This window comes from Bos mutus, chromosome 21 (genome assembly GCF_027580195.1).
Source record: "Bos mutus isolate GX-2022 chromosome 21, NWIPB_WYAK_1.1, whole genome shotgun sequence".
Classification (NCBI taxonomy): Eukaryota; Metazoa; Chordata; class Mammalia; order Artiodactyla; family Bovidae; genus Bos; species Bos mutus.
Window position 1 is genome coordinate 24,284,161 of NC_091637.1, and position 25,453 is coordinate 24,309,613.

General features: G+C 38.3%; 1 protein-coding gene across 5 annotated transcripts in view; it reads left to right on the forward strand.

Annotated features, from left to right (window-relative positions):
- The window catches only part of BTBD1 (BTB domain containing 1), a 51,934-nt gene that overhangs the window by 21,414 nt on the left and 5,067 nt on the right, over nucleotides 1–25,453 (forward strand). For all 5 annotated transcript variants that reach the window (XM_070358413.1, XM_070358410.1, XM_070358412.1 and 2 more), the window contains 3 exons: nucleotides 6,107–6,304; nucleotides 16,588–16,780; nucleotides 23,913–24,000. In XM_070358413.1, the coding sequence (XP_070214514.1) occupies nucleotides 6,107–6,304; nucleotides 16,588–16,780; nucleotides 23,913–24,000 (479 nt within the window). The remainder of the gene's footprint in view (nucleotides 1–6,106; nucleotides 6,305–16,587; nucleotides 16,781–23,912; nucleotides 24,001–25,453) is intronic.

A 25,453-nucleotide genomic window follows, 5' to 3' on the forward strand; every position in this document is an offset into this window, starting at 1 on the left:
TCACTGTTCTCATTCACCTGGATAAGCTCTGTGCTCTCCTGTTGTCTCCCTGCTGCCACTCACTCTTTTTTTTACTTTATTTTTATTTTTTATTGGAGTATAATTGCTTTACAATGTTGTATTGGTTTCTACCATATGACATTGTGAATTAGCTATCAGTGTGTGTGTGTACCCTCCCTCTTGTGCCTCCCTCCCACCCCTTTAGGTCATCACAGAGCACCTAGCTGTGCTCCCTGTGCGATACAGCATCTTCCCACTGGCTATCTGTTTGCATACGATGAGGTGTATGTTTCAGTGCTACTCTTTCAACCCGTCCCACCCTCTCCTTCCCCTATTGTGTCCACAATTCCCACAGACACATCTGTGTCTATTCCTGCCCTGCAGATAGGTTCATCAATACCATTTTTCTAGAGTCCATATATATGCATTAATGTATGAATATTTATTTTTCTCTTTCTTGCATTTCACTCTGTATAACAGTCTCTAGGTTCATCCACCTCAGATCAACTGACTCAAGTTTCTTCCTTTTTATGGCTGAGCAATATTCCATTGTATATGTGTACTGCAACTTCTTTATCCATTCATCTGTTGGTGGACATCTATGTTGCATCCGTGTCCTGGCTGTTATAAATAGTGCTGCAGTGAACATTGAGGTACAGGAGTATTTCTGAATTACGGTTTTCTTATGGTATATGCCCAGTAGTGGGATTGCTGGGTCAAGTTGTTTCGTCTCTCAGTTGTGTCCAACTGTGACCCCATGAACTGCAGCACACTAGGCTTCCTGTCCTTCTCTGTCTCTTGGAGTTTGCTCAGACTCATGTCCATTGAGTCAGTGATGCCATCCAACCATCTCGTCCTCTGTCACCCCCTTTTCCTCCTGCCCTCAGTCTCTCCCAGCATCAGGGTCTTTTCCAGTGAGTTGGCTCTTCACGTCAAGTGGCCAAAGTATTGGAGCTTCAGCATCAGTTCTTCCAGGGTTGAATATGCAGGGTTGATTTTCTTTAGGATTGACTGGTTTGATCTCCTTGCTATTCAAGGGACTACAGAGTCTTCTCCAGCTGGGTCATGTGGTAGTTTTATTCCTAGTTTTTAAAGGAATCTCCATACTGTTCTCCATAGTGGCTGTATCAATTTACATTCCCACCAACAGTGCAAGAGTGTTCCCTCCTCTCCACACCCTCTCCAGCATTTATTGTTTGTAGATTTTTTGATGATGGTCATTCTGACTGGTATGAGATGATACCTTTTTGTGGTTTTGATTTGCATTTGTCTAATGGCAAGCAGTGTTGAGCATCTTTTTGTGTGTGTGTTGGCCATCTGTATGTCTTCTTTGGAGAAATGTCTGTTGAGGTCTTCTGCCCATTTTTTGATTGGGTTGTTTGTGTTTCTGATATTGAGCTGCAAGAGCTGCTTAAATTTTGGGGACTAATCCTCTGTCTGTTGCTTCATTTGCAGTTATTTTCTCCCAACCTGAGGGTTGTCTTCTCATCTTGTCCACTCACTCCTGCTTTCATCCTGTCCATTCTCTACACAGCAGCAAATTATATCACCTCGGCTTCCAGTGTCTTCCCACTGCAATTAGAGTAAGATTCAAATCGCTTACAAAACTTAGAAGATCCTGCATGATTAGGCCTTTTATTAGGGTAGGCCACGCTTGGGCATGGTGTTCATAACAGATATACCCCAAAATGCAAGCTCAACACATTTGCACAGATAAACCCCCCAAATGCATACTGTTTCCAACACAAAGAAATTTATTTCACACTCACACAGCAATCCGAGGCAGTATCCCTGGCCAGTGATTAGCTTTCTGCTACTTCCTGTGGCTGAGTTATTATCTGTACCTTGCTGACAGATGGGAAAACACCCACGTTTTATGAGCTTTGGCCTTGAAATGGCACCCTCATTTTGGCTCTTACTTCACTGGACAGAATTCAGTCACCAGACCTCTCCTCACTTCAGGGGAGGTGAGGAGATGCACATGATTCACATCCCAGGAAGAAGAGAAAACAGAAGTTTTGTAAAGAGCTGGCAGTCATTACTTACCCTCTCTCTCTCTCACCTGTCCCCTGCCATTCTTTTCCTCATTCGCTGTGTTCCATATACACTGGCCACAGTTATTTTGATTTTTTGAGCCTTTGTATTTGCTATTCCTTTTGATTGGAATCCTTTTCCCCACTCTAAATCTTTGTATTATTGTTGTTCAGTCACTCAGTCGTGTCTTACTCTGCAACCCCATGGACTGCAGCATGCTGGGCCTCCCTGTCCTTCACTATTTCCCAAAGTTTGCTCAGACTCATGTCCACTGAGTAAGTGATCCCATCCAACCATCTCATCCTCTGTTGCCCCTTCTCCTCATGCCCACAATTTTTCCCAGCTTTAGGGTCTTTTCCAATGAGTTGGCTCTTTGCATCAGATGACCAAAGTATTGGAGCTTCTTTGTATGGCTACCTCTTTCTGATCATTCAGATCTTAGGTTAAAGGAGACCTGAGATGCGCCATCTCACACCTACTTAAAGTAGATACCACATTCCCCTAAACAATCCCTGTTCCATTATTCAGATTTATTTTTCTCTTAATATGTATCACTCTCTGAATATCTTGTCTGGGTCTTTGTTTATGTATATGTTGATTGTCGACCTTCCCCTTCTAGATTGTAAACTTCTTAAACTCTAAACTCCTTTGTCTTGTTTACCACTATACCTTCAACACTGAAAGCAGTAGAACACAATACGTGTTCAGTTAATATTTGTTAGACTGATTGGCTGTGTCTAGAATGTTGCCTTTCCTTCCCATCTTGGCTGGTTCTTACTCAGTCTTCATGTCTTGGCTCAGATTATAACTCTGCAGAGACTCCTTTCTTAAAAGCTGCAACCCTCCCCCTTCCATGAAATTTAATATATTCCTGTTTACAGTAACATCTCTGTCTTGATTTGCCTGTCTATTGCGTATTATCGTGGGAAGGATTTATACTCTTCCTGCATTATCCTGAAGGGCAGGCACTACATTAGGTTCCTCCCCAGCACCTGCACATTGTGTGCTCTTGAGTTTTTGTTGAGTTACTGGATGTTTGAGAGCCCTGAACACTCCACCTGTTGGCAAGGAAGCATGACTCAGTCCCTGTTTCTTTCCTTTGAAGGGGCATCAGGTGCTCCACTTCAGTCCACTCATGTGAAATAATGCTGCTGGCATCAGGGTGACTCACTCCAAGAAGCTGTTTTGTAAATAGCTTCTACATTAGTCATGCCATTGGGTCCTGGAAGTCTTGAAGTAGCTCCTTGCACAGGATGAAAACCCCATAAATATTTGTTGATTGAATTTGACTCGGCAGTGGTTTATATTAAACCCAGTATTGTATTATGTATATAAATATAATCTTATGTGCTTTCATGATCTTTATTAGGCTCTCAGCTGTCATTTCTTATTATAACACATCCATCAATAGAAGACCTGTGTGTTCTCACCTCATAGTCTAGTTTGTGTGAAGTGTACTTGTTAAGACTTGGGAATGAAAGAGCAGTCTAGGAGCTGAGAGGAAGCAAGCCCTGGCTTCAGGAGCTTTTTTTCAATAGCTGTTTTACATTCTGGGGGTGCTTTTTCTCCTCTGGCGTTTGAATATGTGCTCTAGAGGGATATGCTTACCTTTTTACAAGTAGTGAGATACTGTTTCTCTTGCAGCATTCTGTCAAAGGAAAAAGATAATATATCCTTTGATAGAACAGAATCAATTTACATTATGCCAGGGGCAGTATAATGTGCCTTTTTTTTTTTAAGTCTTTAAGTTTCTGTGTTTATCTTTTCTGCAGTTACTAGCATACAAGGTAGCATACAATGTAAGTTGGAAGTTGTCTATTTTTCTATTGAATGATTAAATATTATGGTAATGATGTTTTCCTAATTCTACAACTATTGAGGTATACTGATTTACATTCATTTTCTGGGTTTTCCTGGGGCCTTAGTTTATACACATCTACTCAGCTGTTAGAGAAGAAAAAAGCTTGAGTTTATGAAAATCAAAGGGTTATGTTTAACCTTTTCATTTTTAACATACCCTTGAGCCCCTTCTGTGTTCTAGGGACTGTGACGTCTTTGCTGGAATGATACCTGTGTTTGTTATTAAATCTATATTTGGTTCTGGTATGAATGTGTAGGCCACTGCAGAATAAAATTTTGTTTTTAACAAATTTTTCTGAGGTGTGTGTTTCTGGGCAATTTAACTGTATTTTAATGTTTTCATTGATTTCTACAATATAGCATCCTCATTTTTATTTAAACTTAAAATACAATTATTAGATATTTTGTAATAGTGCCTACTGTATTGAGGGTCTTTAGAAAATCTTGAACAATCTCTTTTTTTTTTTTTTAAAGAAACAAAGCTTTCATTTTGGCCATTTGAGAAAGATACCTAAAAAATGTTTTACTTTGCTTGTCCTTATTAAACAATACATATTGACTATAATTTAAGATTCTTCTGGTTATTAGTAGTCATTATTATCAATATCAGTTATTGTAAACTGAAGCCGTCAGGTCTCTGAAGTTCTTTTAACATCTCTCTCTCTTTGTGTAGAAGACTCCACACCGTCCTTTTCAAGTACTTCTGTCTACTTTTCAGAGATTTCCTCTCTTCTTGTCCCTGTTAGATTGCAGCATGTCATCTCGTGTTAATGAGTTAGCCTCTAAAGCCCTTTTCTCTGAACTTACTGCTTCTGGTCTACTGTAGCTTAAAAATAACTCAGCCTATTTTAATTTTGCCCATGATAAGAGGAAAGGATTCTGAGTGAGGGCCTGAGTTACGGTCATGACATTTATACTCAGATGTCAAATAGGACTTCAGACTTAGTACGTCCAAAATTAAACTTCAGCCTCTCCCCACTTCCTCTCCCCACCCTACTTCTGCATAGTTGCTCTCATCTCAGTTGGTGCCACTGTCAGCCCGCCATTGCTTACCATCAACCTGAAAGTTACCCTGGACTTAGGCTTCCTGTCACCCCTTTATCCAATCTGTTAGGAAGTCTCCTGTCTCCTTTCAGAATATACCGTGAATCCTATCATTTTTCACCACTTCTGTCTGGTCCAAGCCACCATCACCTCTCACCTGGAACCCCACAAGAAGCTCCCTACTGATAGTGTTTCCACTTTTGCCTCTGTTACCATCTCTTCTCATCACAGCTTCCAGAGTGGTCCTTGTAGAGCATAAAATGTCACAGCCCAATACCCTCCAGAGAGGTTCCCTTTTTCACTCAAAAGCCAAATGATCTGCAGGATGCCTTATGAATGCATCCTGCTTCCCCCGTGTTCTAGCTTCCTCACCTCCTACTTTCCCCTCTTGCTCACTCACTTCCCACCACACTGGCCTCCTGGTTCTTCCTCCGACACGCCAGGCATGCCCTCATAAGAGACCCTTCACACTGGCTGGTCCTGGAGTGCTGCTTCTCTCGAGATGTCTATCTGGCCTACCAACCCTGACCCAAAGCCTCCTTCAGATCTTAGCTCACATGAGGCCAATCCAAACCATCCTGTTTTAAGCTCCATTTCTGATTATTCCACTTACCCTGCTATTTTTTCCTACATTTCTTATTTGACACATTATAACTTACTTATGTGTATTTAGTGTTTCTCCCATTAGAATGTAAGCTCCATGAAGGAAAGAATTTTTAAACCTTTTTGTTTAATGATGTATCCTTGGTGTCTAAAATAGTACCTGACACGTTGTGAGTGGTTAATCAGAAATATTTGCTGAATGAATGAATTAACTGTAATCTGTAGACTCTATGAATTTGTTCATTACTGATTGGGAGCCTTTTACTCTGACTTATTATTCTTATCCTGGATATTTAAGTATGCTTGTAAATGGCATGAAATATATGAGGAGATACTGTATCTACATAATAGATATGATAACAAGTTCAATATTAGCTTTCTGGTAATTTTTTAAAGAATTCTTTGTAGTTCCTTTAATTCTTTAATATTTTTAAATGTAGAATCTATAGCTTTAAATAACCTATTTTTTATTGAGAGTTGAAATTTTAATATAAGCATATTTGTCAGTATTTTGTTAAATAGCAAAATATTCCTAATTTGACTTATTTTTGTAAATTACTTGTAGACACACTCTGTGCGGTTCTAGAAAGAGACACTCTAAGTATTAGAGAATGTCGACTTTTTGGAGCTGTTGTACGATGGGCAGAAGCAGAATGTCAAAGACAACAATTGCCTATGACCTTTGGAAACAAGCAGAAAGTTCTGGGGAAAGCACTGGCCTTGATCCGCTTCCCATTGATGACCATTGAGGAGTTTGCGGCAGGTAAGGCTGTAACTTGTCCAAAATCTACTTGAAACTATTGCAATGGGCAGTCAGTCTCCCTCTGCGAGAGAGAAAAAGAAGCTATTCATGTATATACATTTGTGTGTGTAATGTCCTCCAGTTCTCCTGATAGCCCTTGAAGATATATTGTAGGTTATATATCTTTTAAAAATATTATGAATACATAGAAGTTATACGGTATCTTATAGGTTTAAGAATGGAACCTGGGAGGGGTTAAGCACCTTACCCAGAGTTACAGTGACAGATCTTTCTGACCCTTAGGGTTGATGCTTCTTAGTTCTATGACCAGTTCTTATTTCCCATATCAACACTGAGTATATTCTGCTTCTAAGTCATGGCCAGATTGATTTAAAAGAAAAAAATCTCATAATTGTTTACAGTTATACTTCTTTATGTTTATTGGCCATTTGCATTTTTTTCTTAACATTCATGACTTTTATTCTGTTGAGGTATTCAAATTTTTCTTATTATGTTCCAGTATTCTCCCAAGTTGTTGTTGCTGGTTGGAATCATTTTTTTCTTTCTGTAAATTGTTTATAACATCTACCTAGTAAAGTGGATAAATACTGTGAACACACCTATGTAACCACACATACCACTTTATAGTACATTATCATATCCCTCCAGTCTCCTTCATGCATGTCTCTCCTAGTCTTTCATCTCCCTCCCAAAGGTGACTACTTTCTGGCTTCTATAAATGAGTTTTGTCTGTTTTTAAACTTATTATAAAGGAAGCCATGCGTTCAACATGTATTCTTTTGTGTGTGGCTTCTTTCTCTTGACATTATGTCTGTTAGATTCATCTACGTGGCTGTGTGTGGCACAACCACACACTTTTTCATTGCTGCATAGTCTGTATGGATGAACCATGATTTATTTATCCACTTTACTGTTGGACGTTTGTGTTGTTTCTATATGGGACCATTGAGAACATTCTTATACCTGTGGCTTGGTGTGTATATGTGAACATTTCTATGAGTGGGAGCAGTATAATTGCAGAGTTGCAGAGTGTACATATGTTAGCATTGGTATATCCTACCAAACAGTGGCCCAAAGTAGTTGTAACAGTTCACAGCCAAATACCAAACTTAGTCAAGTGTTCATTCCAGTTGCCTCATATCCTCTCCATTCAGTTCAGTCACTCAGTCGTGTCCAACTCTTTGCAACCCCATGAATCGCAGCACGCCAGGCCTCCCTGTCTATCACCAACTCCCAGAGTTCACCCAAACTCATGTGCATCGAGTCGGTGATGCCATCCAGCCATCTCATCCTCTGTTGTCCCCTTCTCCTCCTGCCCCCAATCCCTCCCAGCATCAGGGTGTTTTCCAATGAGTCAACTCTTCCCATGAAGTGGCCAAAGTATTGGAGTTTCAGCCTCAGTATCAGTCCTTCCAATGAACACCAAGGACTGATCTTCTTTAGGATGGACTAGTTGGATCTCCTTGCAGTCCAAGGGACTCTCAAGAGTCTTCTCCAGCACCACAGTTGAAAAGCATCAATTCTTTGGCGCTCAGCTTTCTTCACAGTCCAATTCTCACATCCATACATGACCACTGGAAAGACCATAGCCTTGACTAGATGGACCTTTGTTGGCAAAGTAATATCTCTGCTTTTTAATATGCTATCTAGGTTGGTGATAACTTTCCTTTCAAGGAGTAAGCGTCTTTTAATTTCATGGCTGCAGTCACCATCTGCAGTGATTTTGGAGCCCAGAAAATTAAAGTCTGACACTGTTTCCCCATCTATTTGCCATGAAGTGATGGGACCGGATGCCATGATCTTAGTTTTCTGAATGTTGAGCTTTAAGCCAACTTTTTCACTCTCCTCTTTCACTTTCATCAAGAGGCTTTTGAGTTCCTCTTTACTTTCTGCCATAAGGGTGGTGTCATCTGCGTATCTGAGGTTATTGATATTTCTCCCGGCAGTCTTGATTCCAGCTCGTGCTTCTTCCAGTCCAGCGTTTCTCATGATGTACTCTGCATATAAGTTAAATAAGCAGGGTGACAATATACAGCCTTGACGTACTCCTTTTCCTATCTAGAACCAGTCTGTTGTTCCCTGTCCAGTTCTAACTGTTGCTTCCTAACGTGCATATAGGTTTCTCAAGAGGCAAGTCAGGTGGTCTGGTATGCCTGTCTCTTAAAGAATTTTCCACAGTTTCTTGTGATCCACACAGTCAAAGGCTTTGGCATAGTCAATAAAGCAGAAATAGATGTTCTTCTGGAACTCTCTTGCTTTTTCGATGATCCAGCGAATGTTGGCAATTTGATCTCTGGTTCCTCTGCCTTTTCTAAAACCAGCTTGAACATCTGGAAGTTCACGGTTCACGTATTGCTGAAGCCTGGCTTGGAAAATTTTGAGCATTACTTTACCAGCGTGTGAGATGAGTGCAATTGTGTGGTAGTTTGAGCATTCTTTGGCATTGCCTTTCTTTGGGATTAGAATGAAAACTGACCTTTTCCAGTCCTGTGGCCACTGCTCAGTTTTCCAAATTTGCTGGCATGTTGAGTGTAGCACTTTCACAGCATCATCTTTCAGGATTTGAAATAGCTCAACTGGAATTCCATTACCTCCACTGGCTTTGTTCAGTGTATATAATCTGACAGAAGACTTGTATCCAGAATATGTTAGACACATATAATGTGTGTATATACAGTTAATATCCCCCAGTCTGTGAATTGTCTTTTCATTATCTTAATGCTGTCTTTTTATAAATAGAAGATCTTAATTTTAATGAATTAATTTATCAATCTTTTTGTTTAAGGTGAAGGCTTTTTTTGTCTTCCTTAAGAAATTTTACCTGCCTCAAGGTGATAAAAGATATTCTCTTAAGTTTTCGTCTAGGAAGTTTATTGTTTTTCATTTAACTTTTCAGTCTGTAATCCAATTGGGTTTTTGTTTTTTGTGATTTTTTCCCCCACACACGTGTGTGGTGTGAGGTTAGGGGTCAAGATTCATTTTTTCCCCATGCGACTATGGATTAAAAACTACCCTTGCCTCCATGCCCAGCAGTGCTAAAGTGACTCTTTGCAACCCCATGGACTTTAAGCCCTCCAGGTTCCTCTGTCCATGGAATTTTCCAGGCAAGAATACTGGAGTGGGTTGCCATTTCCTCCTCCAGGGGATCTTCCTGACCCAGGGATTGAACCTACGACTCCCACATTGCAGGCTGCTGCTTTGCTGTCTGAGCCAGCGACAATGATAGTGAGAGTGAAACTTGCTCAGTGTCGGACTCTTTGTGACCCCATGGACTAATTCTCCAGGCCAGAATACTGGACTGGGCAGCCTTTCCCTTCTTCAGGGGGTCTTCCCAAACCAGAGATCGAACCCAGGTCTCCTGCATTGCAGGTGGATTCTTTATCAGCTGAACCACAAGGGAAGCCCAAGAATACTGGAGTGGGTAGCCTATCCCTTCTCCAGCGGATATTCCCTACCCAGGAATCAATCCGGGGTCTCCTGCCTTGCAGGCGGATTCTTTAGCAACTGAGCTACAGCAGTGCTAACTTTTGTAAATCAACTCACTATATATGAATGAATCTATTTCTGTAATATTTATTTGACTCTGCTGTTGTATTATTTATACTTGAACCAATCTGTGGAGTTTTCATTTCTGTAGTTTTAAAGTGAATTTTGAAATCTGATAGTGAAAATCCTCTAGCTTTGTTCTTCTGTATTATCTTGGCTATTCTTGGTCTTAAGTATTTTCATATAAACAATTTAAGCAGCTTTTTAGTTTCCACCCCCAAAAAAAGTCATGGGTTTCTGATTGGAATTGCATAGAATCCATTGATTGGTGTGGGAATAATTGATATTTTTATGATGCTCTGTTTTCTAATCCATAAACTTTGATTTAAGTCTTTAAACATTTCTCTTAGTAGTATTAATATTTGAGTTTTCTGGTAGCTGTCTTGCATATTTTTTGGTAGGTTTATTCTGTACATATTTGGCTTGCTAAATGTTATTACAGTGATTGTTTTTTTAATTTTCATGTCCTAATTAATTGTTTGCCAGTAGAAGTGCAGTTGGTTTTCCTGTATTGACTTTGTATCTAGTGACCTTGCTAAAATCACAAATTCTAATAATTCATTTGTAGTTCATTGTGCATAGTCTACATGTACAGTTAGGTGATCTGCAAACAATGATAATTCTGTTCTTCCCTTCTAATCCTTAAGACATTTCTTTTTCTTGCCTTACTGTATGACTTAGAAGCTTGAGCGTGCTAAGAGGTATGGATAAGTGGATATCTTGTATTATTTCATCTTAGGCAGAAAGTTTTCAGTATTTCCCAACAGAGGAATTTATGCTTGCTGTAAATTTTTTGTAGATAGCCTTTATTGGATTAAGAAAGTTTCCTTCTATTACTACTCTGCTAAGAGTTTTATTGTGAATTTTATCAAATGTTTCTCCTCTGTTGAGATAGTGATGCAGTTTTCCCCTTTAATTTTCTTAATATGAATTGTTTGATTTTCCAAGTTAAACCTTTGGATTCCTTACATAAACCAGACTTGGTTGTCATGCATTATTCTTTTTATATATTACTAGATCCTCTTTACCAAATTTAAAAAATATTTTAAGGACTGCTTCATGAGTGAAATTAGTCTATAATTTTCCTTTCTTGTAATGAAATTATCAGATTTTTGATTATCAAGTTTATGCTGGACTCATACAAAACTAAGGAATATTTCTTTTTTCAGTATTCAAGAGTTTATATAAAATTGGTGCTATTTTTCCTTAAATGTTTAGGGCAACTCATCAGTGAAGCTATCTGGATCTAGTGTTTTCTTTGTGGAAGTATTTTAATTAGAGATACAATTTCTTGAGTAGAGTAAGACTTTTCAGGTTTCCTCTTTTTGTAACAGTTTCATCTAGACCTTTAATTTATTAATGTGAATTTCATAATATCCGTTTATTATCTCTGTGAAATCTAAATTATGTCCCCTATTTCATTTCTGATAGTGATTTATTGTGCCTTTAATCAGCCTTGCCTAGGAGTTTATCCATTTTGTTAGTTTTTTCCAAGAACTGACTTCTGGCTTTATTAATTTCTTTATATATGTTTTCCATTTCACTGATTTCTGCTTTTTTCTTTATTATTTCCTGTAATTTTAATTTGCTCGGGATTATTTACTTAGTCATTATGACTTTTTGAGATATACCCAAAACAGTGGCTTTCAACTTTATTCTTTTCATGTCTAGTTTTCTGTCTAAACATCCATTTTTCCCCCAGAAATTTTGATATGTTGTATTTTCATTGCCATTCAATACAAATTATTTTCATGGTAATTTTTTTTTGATCCAAGGGCTATAAATACATAGCTTAATTTTCAAATATTTGGGCATTTTTCTTCCCAACATTAAGACAGAAATTTCTCTTTAACTGTTTATCTCTTAGCAGCTCCTTTCTGCTTGGTTTCTTGGTGTCATGGTTTTCTCTTTCTTGTGCATAGCTTAGGAATTGACCAATACTTCAAGGAGAAGTCATGCACAAGATGTTGATCTTGTTTGTCTATTAAGTATTCTCTTCCAGATCATTGTCTGGCTGCCTTGGTGGCTTTTTGTCTCTTCAGTTGAGTGAGGACTACAGTTTCTAGATTGCCCGTTTCTGTGTGACATTAAAGCTCTGTGAAGCAGATCAGCAAGTATTCCAAGGGGAAAGTGATGACAAATATAGGGCTTAATCTCAGTACACTTTGCTTCTGAAACACTGTCTCAGTTGTTCACTGTTAATGTGAAATAACTGTTTTATGTACTGTTTCATCTATGGTTCTCCAGGCAAGAATACCGGAGGGGGTAGCCATTCCCTTCTCCAGGGGATCTTCCCGACCCAGGGATCGAACCTGGGTCTCCTGCATTGCAGTCGGATTCTTTACCATCTGAGCCACCAGGGAAGCCCATAGTTGTTCTCAAACGTAGGCTGTTCCATCCCACAGACTTCTTAATATTTTTATGTAGTCAAATAACATTTCTTCTTTTGCTGTTGTGCATGCTGTTTTCTGTTGTGCATATTATTCTGTATTATATTTTTCAAAAATGTTTTGGGGAGAATTCCCTTTATATTCTCTTTTTTGATACTGTGTGTGTTTAACACTTTTTTTTCCTTCTAGAGATTAGGAAATAATAAATTTGCATTTAATTTTTTCCCTTTCAATTTTATTAATTCTCCATTTCATAATAAAACAGTATTTATTGGCCTTTCTATTTCAGATATGAATGTTAGTATGGTGTTTCATCCTTTCACCTTTTGACTACTTTAGGTAGATTGTACACCCACACAACATGCTGCAAAAATACAACTCTCTTAGACTTAACTATAGGTTGTATTGGTTTTAGTGCTCATCCCGAGTGTATTCCTGATTACTTTCTTTAGACAGGTATATGGTATGTATCTGAAAGTGTTTTTCATGATCTGAAGACTTCTTTTTTCAACTAAGGAAATTTTATTATACAGGCATTCCTTGGAGATAGTGTGGGTTAGATTCCAGACCACCACAATAAATGGAATATCACAGTAGAGTGAGTCACACAAATTGTTTGGTTTCCCAGTGCATATAAAAGTTATATTTACACTATATTGTTGTCTATTAAGTGTGCAGTAGTATTATGTCTTAAAAAACAAAGTGCATAACTACATTTAAAAAGACTATTGCTAAAGAACACTAGAGCCTTTAGCAAGTCATAATTTTTTTGCTGGTGGAGGATCTTGCCTTGATGTTAGTGGATGCTTACTAATCAGGGTGGTGGTTGCTGAAGATCAAGGTGGCCTTGGCAATTTCTTGAAATAAGACAACAGTGAAATCTGCCACATTGATTCCTTTTACAGATTGTTTCCTTTCACAAGTGATTTCTCTGTGGTAGGCAATGCTGTTGAATAGCATTTTACCCACAGTAGAACTTCTTTCAAAATTGGAGACAACCCTCTCACACTCTGCCATTGCTTTATCAACCACGTTTATGTAATACTGTAAATCCTTTGTTGTCATGACAACAGTCTTCACAGCATATTCACCAGGAGGACATTCTGTCTCAAGAAACCTCTTTTCTCATCTGTAGAAGCAGCTCCTTATGTGTTCAAGTTTTACCATGAAAGTGTAGCAGTTTAGTCACATTTTCAGGCTCCACTTCTAATTCTAGTTGTCTTCCTGTTTGTACCACATCTGCAGTTACTTTCTCCACTGAAGTCTTTGAACCTCTCAATGTTACGCATGAGGGGTGCAATTTACTTCCTCTAAACTTTGTTTGGCTTTGATATTTTGACTCTTCCCATGAATCATAAATGTTCTTAGTGGCATTTAAAATGGTGACTCCTTTCCAGATTTTCAGTTTACTTTGCCCAGATGCATCAGAGGAATCTGTAGCTTTACAAAATGTACTTCTTAAATAATAAGGCTTGAAACTCTACACTCTTTGATCCAGATTTAGCATAATTCTTAAGGACCCTAGGATTTTCAGATTGGTGAATGAGCCTTGAGTTCAGCTGAATGTCACCAGCTGTATTAATCCCTAGCAAGAGAGTCAACCTGTCCTTTGAAGGCAGGCATTGACTTCTCCTCTCTAGCTGTCAAAGTCCTAGATGACATCTTCTTCCGATGGAAGGCTGTTTGTCTTCATTGAAAATCTGTTGTTTTGTGTAGTCACCTTCATTAATTATCTTAATTAGATCTTCTAAATAAGTCATTTCATCTTCTATATCAGCTACTTCACCTTGCCCTTCTATGTCAGGGGGCAACTTCTTTCCTTACACCTCCTGAACTAACCTCTGCTGGCTTCAGATGTTTCTTCTGCAACCTCCTCACTCTTCTCAGCCTTCACAGACTTGAGGAGAGTTAGGCCTTGCTCTGGATTAGACTCTGGCTTAAGGGACTGTTGTGCCTGGTTTGATCTGTCCAAACCACTCAAACTTCCTCCACATCAGCTTTAAGGCTATATCGCTTTCTTATTATTTATGTGTTCAGTGGAGAAGCACCTAATTTTCTACAGGAATTTTTCCTTTGCATCCATAGCCTGGCTAATGTTTGGTGCCAGAGATCTAGCTTTTGACGTGCCTTTCTCATTCAGCTTAATCATTTCTAGCTTTTGATTTAAAGGAGACATGTGTGACTGTTGCTTTTTTTTGAAACACAGGAGGACACTGTAGGGTTGTTAATTGGCCTTATTTCATTATTGTTGTATCTCAGAAGGAGATGGGAATGGCTGATCAATGGAGCAGTCAGAACACACACATTTATCCATCAAGTTCACAGTCTTATGGGTGTGGTTCAAAACTATTACAGTAGTAACATGAAAGGTAACTGATCACAGATCATCATAACAAATACAATGGAAAAGTTTGAACTGTTGTAAGAATTACCAAAATGTGACACAGAGGCACAAAGTGAACAAACGCTGTTGGAAAAATGACGGCAATAGACTTGTTTGGTGCCACAAACCTTTAATTTGTGGGAAAAAATAAAAATATATCTGCGAAACATAATAAAGCGAGATGTACCAGTACCTTGAATTACTGCATCATCCTATTTTTGTTAGTTCTTAGGAATGCTAGTTACTATATGTTGAACTCTGCTTTTTATCATCCATTTTAATAACGTTTAACATTTTAATTCTTTTGTCTTACCTCTCGTTATTCTCAGAAAGTTACATGAGTTTTCACCTCCATCTCTCTTCTGATCTTATGCAGTTCCAGTTCTATTGTTTTTTTCCCCCTCTAAAATGCATGTTTTAAGTTTGTAATTGTATTTTTTCTTCTTTACAGTCTCTATTCAGACTATTCTCTATCCAGAGATTCCAAATGAACCATAGGGCACACACATATTTTGTGTGTGGTATTTTAAAATATTTTATTAAAAATTAGGGTGTTTTCTGTTAAAATATGATTTATAGCTTCCTAAACCAAATTTCACTGCAGATGGTGATTGCAGCCATGAAATTAAAAGACGCTTACTCCTTGGAAGGAAAGTTATGACCAACCTAGATAGCATATTCAAAAGCAGAGACATTACTTTGCCAACAAAGGTCTGTCTGGTCAAAGCTATGGTCTTTCCAGCAGTCATGTATGGATGTGAGAGTTGGACTGTGAAGAAAGCTGAGTGCCGAAGAATTGATGCTTTTGAACTGTGGTGTTGGAGAAGACTCTTGAGCATCCCTTGGACTGCAAGGAGATCCAGCCAGTCCATTCTAAAGGAGATCAGTCCTGGGTGTTCATTGGAAGGACTGATGCTGAAGCTGAAACTCCAATACTTTGGCCATCTCATGTGAAGAGTTAACTCATTGGAAAAGACCCTGATGCTGGGAGGGATTGAGGGCAGGAGGAGAAGGGGACGACAGAAGATGAGACGGCTGGATCGCATCACCGACTCGATGCACATGAGATTGGGTAAACTCCGAGAATTGGTGATGGACAGGGAGGCCTGGCGTGCTGCGGTTCATGGGGTTGCAAAGAGTCGGATGCAACTGAACTGAACTGAACTGAAACCAAATTTCTAGTGTATTGCAATCTCTTATTTAAATTGTTTTTCCAGCCTTGGAAGAGATCTCCTGGCATCTTTTATGAGGAATAGCATTTATTCCTGGGTAAATTTAAGCAGTTTGGAGTTTTCTCAGAAGCAGTGAGTGAGAGAAGTATAGCATGTGAGATGCTGCTTTCACAACTCTTCAAGTCTTAACTCCTGCCCTCTGCTAATTTCAAAATCTCACAGTGAAAGAGCACTGTGCCATCTATTTCCACCTGTATATATTCCATTGTTCAATTATAGCCTCAGACAGGTGAGGAATGGAAAGGTCAGAATAAGTCTTGTCTACCACTGTAAGCATTTCTTCACTTTTCCTTTCTGATAAACAGAATCCTCAGAGAGGGTGAATGGATAGCAAAGTCCAGAGATCTTTCTCTGAGCTCAAGGTTTCACCTAAGCTTTGATTTATCAGTGATTTGCACACTTATATATTAGGTTAACCTCAGATGAATTTAGTAAAAGTTTTAAATATATGCTAAAATTACATATTATAATATGTAATTACAAAATTACATATTGAGTAAGTTCCTGGAGTTGGTGATGGACAGGGAAGCTTGGCGTGCTGCAGTCCATGGGGTCTCAAAGAGTTGGGCACAGCTGAGCAACAGAACTGAACTGAACATATGCTAAGATTTTTTTACCTCATTTTTGCTTTACATCTTTCCCATTTGAATTCACCTTATTATGTGGACTATTACACAGTTAGGAATTGTAGTGAAGTTAGTTTTACTGAGGTTTATGCTTTTATTTCTACAGGTCCTGCTCAGTCTGGAATTCTGTCAGATCGGGAGGTGGTCAATCTCTTTCTTCATTTCACTGTCAATCCTAAACCCCGTGTTGAATACATTGATCGACCGAGATGCTGCCTCAGAGGAAAGGAGTGCTGCATCAATAGGTTCCAGCAAGTAGAGAGCCGGTGGGGCTACAGTGGCACGAGTGACCGGATCAGGTATCTGCCACATTGGAGTCTCAGGAGTGGGCAGGACAGGGGTTAGCCTTTGACTCTCTGTTCATATCCTGGGAGATGATTTACTACATTTTATTTTATACTTTGTTTAATACATGTCTAACTTGATACAGCAACAAGGGAGGCTTACTGGTCTCCTTACTGAATTATGAGCGAGGGAACCTTTCAGGAAACAGGTAAAGTAAGGAAGGATTGAATGGGGCTATGAGTTTTGTAAGGATTGTCACTGGTGGGGAGCTGAAGTCTAGACCTTAATTGACCAAACACTGTTTTAACAGTCTTAGGGCTACAGTTTAATACATTGAACATTAACTCAGTTTAATGTAAGTTTTTTCTTTGCATAGGTGTTACATGGAAAATACCTCAGTATACATTTATAACAATTTTGAATGGGAAAAAATTTTTTAATCTTAAAAGATGTATGCATATAATCCTTTTGGAATTTATATTTGCCCTACCGTGTTTCTTAGGCTAAATGTGAAAATAGGATATGTATCTGTTTTCATAAAACCTACCTTTTGGATTTTTCACTTATTGAATGTTAATAGCACTTTGGTGTAAAACTAGAAACTAACAGCAAGTTTGTTTAAAACTAGAACTCCCAAGGGGGAGAGGACTCCTATAATTATTGGGTTAAAATAGAAATAAAAATGCATTTGTGGCCTATTTAGTAGTAATTCACACAGTGAGAATACTATATATGAAAACTTAGGGGATGAGGCCAAAGCATCACAGAGAGAATTAGCAATAATTAACTACTTTTACTAAATAGAGTAGAAATAAATGATTTAACCATTTCACCCATGAAGCTAGAAAATGAACAGCAAAAAACCATATGAAAAAAGAAAAGAAATAGATAAAAATAGAAATTAATGAATTAAAAATAGTAGAATTGCTAAATCCATAAGCTGGTTCCTGAAAAAGACCAATAAAGTAAATCTCTAGCAAAGGTAATAAACTACATCTACAAATAATGGAATATAATCATATACTGAGGACGTTTTTATTTTAATTCTGGGTTTACTCTGTGCTAATAAATTGAACATCTTCATGGAATGGATCATTTTATAGGCAAATATAAATAATCAAAATTGACTGAAGAAGAAAGCCTGACTAGACCAGTTACCATGGAAGAAATTAAAAGTTATCAAAGAACTGTCCCTTCACAAGGTGGTTTTGACAGGTGAGTTTGATCAGACCTTCAGGGAACAAATTGTTTCCTTGAACATTCAAAGAAGAAAATACTTCTTGGTTAATTATTGAAGGAAGCCTAACCCTTATACAGGAATCTAACAAGCTCACTGATATAGAAAAGACATCCTACCAAAAATAGCTTATTGAGTCTGGCAGTACCTCACAAGGATAATACTATAAAAGCAAGTAGGTGTAAATCAGAAATAGGTGTACATCAACTATACTCCAATTTAAAAAAAGATAAATCAGAGTTGGAAAAATACATCCAGTGGAGATAAATATGCAAGATCCAAGTTCTGACATCTTAAGTTTGGTTCTGAAGCTGTAAAGTTACAGAAATTGAAGTGTTTATAACATGAAAGGCACACATATTGCTCAGGAGAAGTGTGGCCATTTCAGATACAGAGACTTAAGTTCCTCCTGTGGTTTCTTAAAAAGAGGACACTGAGTGATGCATTGAACATCTTTTAAAGCAGCATCCATCCAACAGTGAGTTTTGTAGGACTATTCCTAATAAAGTCCATCAATGGAAAAGGAGTGCAAAGAAACGATAAAAGGGAAAGTTTGTTTGAAGTTTGAAAGAATGGCTCAATACTAGTGTTACTTTAACTCACCATGGTAGCAGATCAAAGAAAAATAAACAGTGTATTTGGAGAGATGTCAAAAACTTTTGATAAAATTTCACCCTCAATCCAGGTATAACTATTAATAGGCTAGGTCTAGAGGAATACTTATTTTAATACAATAGACTATTGAACCCTCAAGATAGGGGTGCCTGGTAACCTTGCTGATTTCAGCAGTATTCTTTTAACACTGATTGATGTAGGCATAAAGGATAAAGAAACATAGTAATTAGCACAGCGCTGTAAATCAAGTATACTTCAATATAAATAAATATTGGAAAGGAAGAGTCTTTTTCATTTTTTGCAGATAACATCTATGTTAGTAGTTCTGCAGTCCATCAGATCTAGGTCTCCCTCTTTTATAATAAATATTTTGTATTCCCCCCTTTAGTAACCTGAAATGAAATTTATAATGTGTTTCTTTTTCTCTTTTAAGAGTAACTTTTTCTTGTATAATTATTTAGTTTTAGCTTTTTCTCTAGTTGCATTGAGCAGGAGCTATTCTCTAGTTGCAGTGCCTGGGCTTATTGCAGTGGCTTCTCTTGTTGCAGAGCACAGGCTTAGTAGTTGTGGTGCACGGCCTTAGTTGCTCTGCACATGTGAAGTCTTTCTGGATCAGGGATTGAACGTGTGTCACCTGCGGATTCTTTATCCCTGAGCCACCAGGGAAGCCTGTGTTTCTTTCTTTTTAAGTAGTATAATGGCTTAGTTGTAATGTAAAGGAAAATAAATGTAACTGATAGTAAAATAAAATGCATACCTCAACATGTAGGCACTTGGGCAGCAACAAAAGACAAGAAGCAATCAGACATAGTTCCTGTGCACACCAGCACGCCGACACAGCTGCAGGTGCAGAGAACAGGGTGTGGAGTGCTGCTGCCAATTTTGTCATTTTCTTTAAAGGTTTTCAAGCAAAGCACATTACAGTCCATCCTATTTTTCCATATTTGAGAACTCATCTACTCACTAGAATTTATTTGTGACCCCCAAATCAACACCAGTAGCGCGTTCTCAGTCATTCCCAGGAAACATCTGAATCATTCTTAGAATTTAAGATTATACTCCACATAAGTCGGGTGTTTGTGTTGTTGTTTAGTCGCGAAGTCATGTCTGACTCTTTTGTGACCCCATAGACCATGGCCCTCCATGCTTCTTTGTCCATGGGATTTCCCAGACAAGAATACTGGAGTGAGTTGCCATTTCCTTCTCCAGAGGGTGTTCTCAACCAGGGATTGAACCCTCATTTCCTGCATTGGCAGGAGCCTCCAGGGAAGCCTCGGGTGTGCATACATATTCCCCCAAGAGCAGTGCAGTGGTTTAGTATTTGCTGATTCTGTGTTTGTGAAAACTATAAAATATAACTACCATAAACAATGAGAATTGACCAAAATTCTACTTCCTTGATTTGAATTGTAATCACCTCTTGTAAAAGTCAGTGAATATTAAAATTGCCGTAAAAATCTTTGCTCTATAAATAAGTTTTGATTAGGTTCAAGGCTCATAGTTAAAAACAGGTGTTTTATCTGCATGAATTCTGACCGGACACTTGAACTGATAGGGGTTCTTTGTTTTGGGAGCCTGTCCCAAGCACTGCAGCAAACCTGGTGCCCCTGGCTGCCTGCTAGTGGTGCTTCGTAGTCCTCATGGAAACAGCATACCTCGTAGGGGTAGGAAGCCTTTTGAGAACAAGTATTTAACCCAGACAGCTTCAGGATCAGTAAAAATCTGTTAGAACCAATAAAAAAGAATAGTGGTCAGTTACAAAATGTATTTACAAAAGCCAGTGATGTTCTCATGTCATTAAAATTCCATTACAGGGATGGATGGTGCTGGTGGTTAGCAGCAGTCTGAATGTGCTTAATACCACTGAACTAGAGACTTTAAAATACTTAAGATTGTACATTTTGTTATATATTTTGTCACAGTAAAAATTTTTAGGGAATTCCTGGCAGTCCAGTGGTTAGAACTTAGCACTTTCACTGCAGAGGCCCAAGTTCAATCCTCGGTCAGGGAAACTGAGATCCTGCCAGCCACACAGCACAGCCAAAAAAAAGAAAATTTAATGTTTGAATTTTCATTTATAATAGTAAAAACAGACCCACCTGCAATAGTAACAAAGTAGCAGAATTAAATCCTATAGGAAATGTACAGTGTGGTATACCACCTAAAGAACTGGAGAACTTTGACTGAATTCAGACAGTATCTTTCCGAACTAACCTCTGTGTTATGCAGTTCCTTATAGAGGTCGCATGTTTTTGGTAGGGAGGGGTGGGTTGGCAAAACTATTCCAAAATTAATCTGCAAAAATAAATATTTCTTTTAAGAGAGTGGTATTAATATGAAAAATATTGTAAAGCTATAATAAGATAGTATATATAAAGAGTTCAGAAACCAATCTAATGTAAACGAACATTCAGAATGTGAGGCAAGAATTAACCACTGGGAAAATAAAGTTCAGTCTTTACTGATGCCATCTTCCAGCATTTGCATAAATTAAAATTTTAACATTAAAAAAATGAAACTGAGAAAGTGTTGGAACAGAATGTTTATTATAAGGATGAGATAGGCCTTTCTAAACTTGGCATAGATCATAACTGGACTACAAATAAGTCAAATGTTTACATCCAAAACCACCATAAAATTGAAAGATAAATGACAAATGAAACTTTCTGAAATGGATATTACTGACAAAGCATGAGCTTTCAAATCCACATGAAAAAGACACTCAGCCGAGAAATAGGGGAAAGAACATGGGTGGGATTTTCATTAAAAGAGAAAATCCAGTAGACAGTATGCATATAAGCAAATGTGCTGACTCATTAATGGTGGTGGTGGTGGTTTAGTCACTAAGTCGTGTCCAACTGTTGGGACACCATGGACTGTGGCCTACGAGGTTCCTCTGTCCATGGGATTCTCTAGGCAAGAGTACTAGAGTGGTTAGCAATTTCCTTCTCCAGGGGATCTTCCTGATCCAGGAAGCAAACCCAAGGCTCCTGCATTGCAGACAGATTCTCTGCTGACTGAGCTAAGAGGGAAGCCCAAACTCATTAATAATCAAATATAAATAGAATTTGTCAGTCATCAGTTTCTCAACAGTAAAAAGATGATACTTGTATTTGAGAGTGAGATAGCAGTGATTTTCATTCCTTCTTGGGTGTGAAGTTTTATAATCTGCCCAGAGAGCAGTTTGATAAAGTTCATCTAATACCTTAAGACTATACCTTTTTTTTCCCCCAGAAAATCTCCTTACAGGAATTTATTCTAGGAAATAGTCAAGGCACTGTGATATGATTTAGCTATAAGGTTGTTCACTGTGGCATTGTTATATAACAACAAATATTGCAAACAACCTAGATTATCTAACATATAGGAATTAAATATAATGAATCGGTAATAATCTTTCACCTTTTTATATGAAGTTATAAAAATATATACTGGCATGGTTTTTTAAATAGTACATGTATATTCACAGAAAAAAAGTCTATTTTTCTGTTCTTTAAAAATAGAAGTAAAAGTCTGAAAGGGAAATGCACCAAATTAAAAATGAAGTTATCTCTAGATAGTATATTTAGAGATGCTTTAAATTTTTCCTCTTATTTGTTTAGCTACATTTTCTAACTTTTTAAAATAGTATATTGCTTTTCTATAATAAAAACTACATTATAAATTTTTTAAATTTTAAGGAGAGTCTCATACTGGGAGTTTTAGCATGATGTTTAAGAGCGTGACCTTTTGATTCATGCAGCTCTGGGGTTGTGTCCCAGCTCAGGTATGCAGTTTTAATCCAGGCAGATTGATTTCTCTAAACCTCAGTTTCTTCAACTATAAAAACTGAGGATGATAAAAATAATACTGTTACTTAGTATATAGAACTATTATGACTAAAGGAAATATTTCATATAAAGAACTGGGCTCAGTGCCTAACACAGGAAATGCTCATAAAGTGGTAATAGTGTGGTAGTAGTAATAGTAAAATTAAACTTGTGACTTCAATTCTTGAAACATGAAATGTTGAGGATAACTCCTTTATGTTATAGATTCTTTATTATTATACAGTCATTTGTGCCATTTGTGCTTGATGCTAGTTTTCATACGTTTATAAATGGAGTAAGGTGAGTCTGTTTCTTAACTATAGTAACCAGACTGGACCTGCTCGTTGTTCTAGTGTGGAATCCCATTCTCATCCACTGGTGTAACTCAGGTCCTATGCCCAAGTCCTCACCACCTATTCTGTTACAGCAGCCTGCTTCCTTCACAGTTCTTAACACAGTTTATAATTAATGATTAACTCTTTGTTTACTTATCTATAATCAGTGTCCTCGACATAAGTGCAGTAGGGCCAGAGACTGTCTTGTTGACCATTATTTCCGCAGGGCCAGGCGCAGTGCCTCCATCTAATAGGCCCTCAGTAGACCAACCTAGGTAGCATATTCAAAAGCAGAGACGTTACTTTGCCAACAAAGGTCCGTCTAGTCAAGGCTATGGTTTTTCCAGGGGTCATGTATGGATGTGAGAGTTGGACTGTGAAGAAAGCTGAGCGCCAAAGAATTGATGCTTTTGAACTGTGGTGTTGGAGAAGACTCTTGAGAGTCCCTTGGACTGCAAGGAGATCCAACCAGTCCATTCTAAAGGAGATCAGTCCTGGGTGTTCATTGGAAGGACTGATGCTAAAGCTGAAACTCCAATACTTTGGCCACCTCATGTGAAGAGTTGACTCATTGGAAAAGACTCTGGTGCTGGGAGGGATTGGGGGCAGGAGGAGAAGGGGACGACAGAGGATGAGATGGCTGGATGGCATCACCGACTCGATGGATGTGAGTTTGAGTGAACTCCGGGAGTTGGTGATGGACAGGGAGGCCTGGCATGCTGTGATACATGGGGTCACAAAGAGTTGGACACGACTGAGCGACTGAATTGAACTGAACTGAAGTAGTCATCCAGCCGAGGAATTGTCAGTTTGGGATGCTGCTGGTTGACACATCTGTGTTCAGGAAGGAGATGTACAGGCAGATGTGGACTAAAATGATGACAAAAGAAGTGGGCATGTAGGCTGAAATGCTTGACTCAAAGGTGTACAGTACAGGCAACAGATTCTAGTTAAGTTCCTGTTAAGTTACTCTAGCTAGAGGTTTTGGGTAAGCAGAAGACATTTCTCAGGATGTTTAATTTTTAATAGTTTTCTTTATTATGAGCAAAGTTAGATGTGCTGAGTAACACTTAAAAAATGTATAAGCCTTTAGAACATGAATGCTTATTGAATTTTGTATGTTATTTGATATTTGGCCTCATTCCCTTAGGTTCACAGTTAACAGAAGAATCTCTATAGTTGGATTTGGTTTATATGGCTCTATTCATGGTCCCACGGATTATCAAGTGAATATACAGGTACACTTTTTTCACCCACTCTATACCATCTGAAATATATAACAAGTGTAATTTTGCAGTAAGGTACTGTTTTGATGAAATCCAAGTTTCAGTATAATTATCAAAGGCATCAGAAAGCCTACTAGTAGCATTTTAAGCCTAGAGGGTTCCTTTTTACAATTGATCTAAAGTGTGTGGTTTCAGAAAATTGGGGTCCTGGGGCTCTTAACAGAAGCATTCACTATAAGGAGCTCTCCTTTGTCCGGGAAGCCCTTCTGTTAGCCCTTCCTATCTGCACTGGCTATCTGCAAACCCCCACCTGCTTTCTTCCTGATACTTGAATTCTAGAGCTTGAAACTGCCTAATTGCCTATAACTCCTGGTGACATCTCCGATCTCTGATGGTCTGTCTGTGCCCTGCCCCATTCTTAGGTCTGCTCCACCTCAGTTTTTTCCGATAAGGCATGATCATTTACCCTTGGAGAAAGTGAAGCTCTTCTCTCCTTCCCTCCCAGTCCACCAGTGTTCTCCACACTTTCCATTGCATGCCCTAGTTAGTAAAATTATTTTTGAAACACATCTACATTGTACTTTTATCTACTATACACATACACCTATGCAGTACTATACTAATTTTATATATAAATAAACACACAAAGGAAAAAAGGAAGTAAACAATATTTCAGACTTCCATAAACAGAAAATACTGCCCTCTAAAATGTTATTAATATTCTATTTTTAATAGTGAAAACATGAGTGAACTTTGTGATCAAAATGCATCATTAGTCTTTAGGACCACACGACAATTCAAAGACCTTGTCTGATGACACCCAGAAAAGATACTTCACTTCTTCACAAAGACTCACAAAGTAGCCCAGTCATGTCCAACTCTTTGTGAACCTATGGACTATACAGTCCATGGAATTCTCCAGGCCAGGATACTGGAATGGGTAGCCTTTCTGTTCTCCAGGGGATCTTCCCAACCCAGGGATCAAACCCAGGTCTCCCGCATTGCAGGCGGATTCTTTACCAGCTGGGCCACAGGGGAAGCCCAAGAATACTGGAGTGCGTAGCTTATCCCTTCTCCAGCGGATCTTCCCCGCCCAGGAATCAATCTGGGGTCTTCTGCATTGCAGGCGGATTCTTTACCAACTCAGCTATCAGGGAAGCCCCCTCACAAAGATACCTCATTCCAAATGGAAGAATTGCTTTATTGGCTGGGCTAATGAAATCATGCTCATTTTAAAATCCTGTCCACTAAAATCTAGTGAAATTCAGCTATAAATTTATATTGTTCATATTAATTCGTTGCTCTTATAAATCAGAAAGTTACAGTTTTAATATTTTTAACAAATAGGTTCAAAAGCCACTGAAATTTGTTTATCTGAGAGATTTTAAAGGTTAGAAAATAAAAAAATCACAGAAGACCTCTGAGGGGTATAAAGATTTTCATGATCACTCCTGGTTTTACTGTA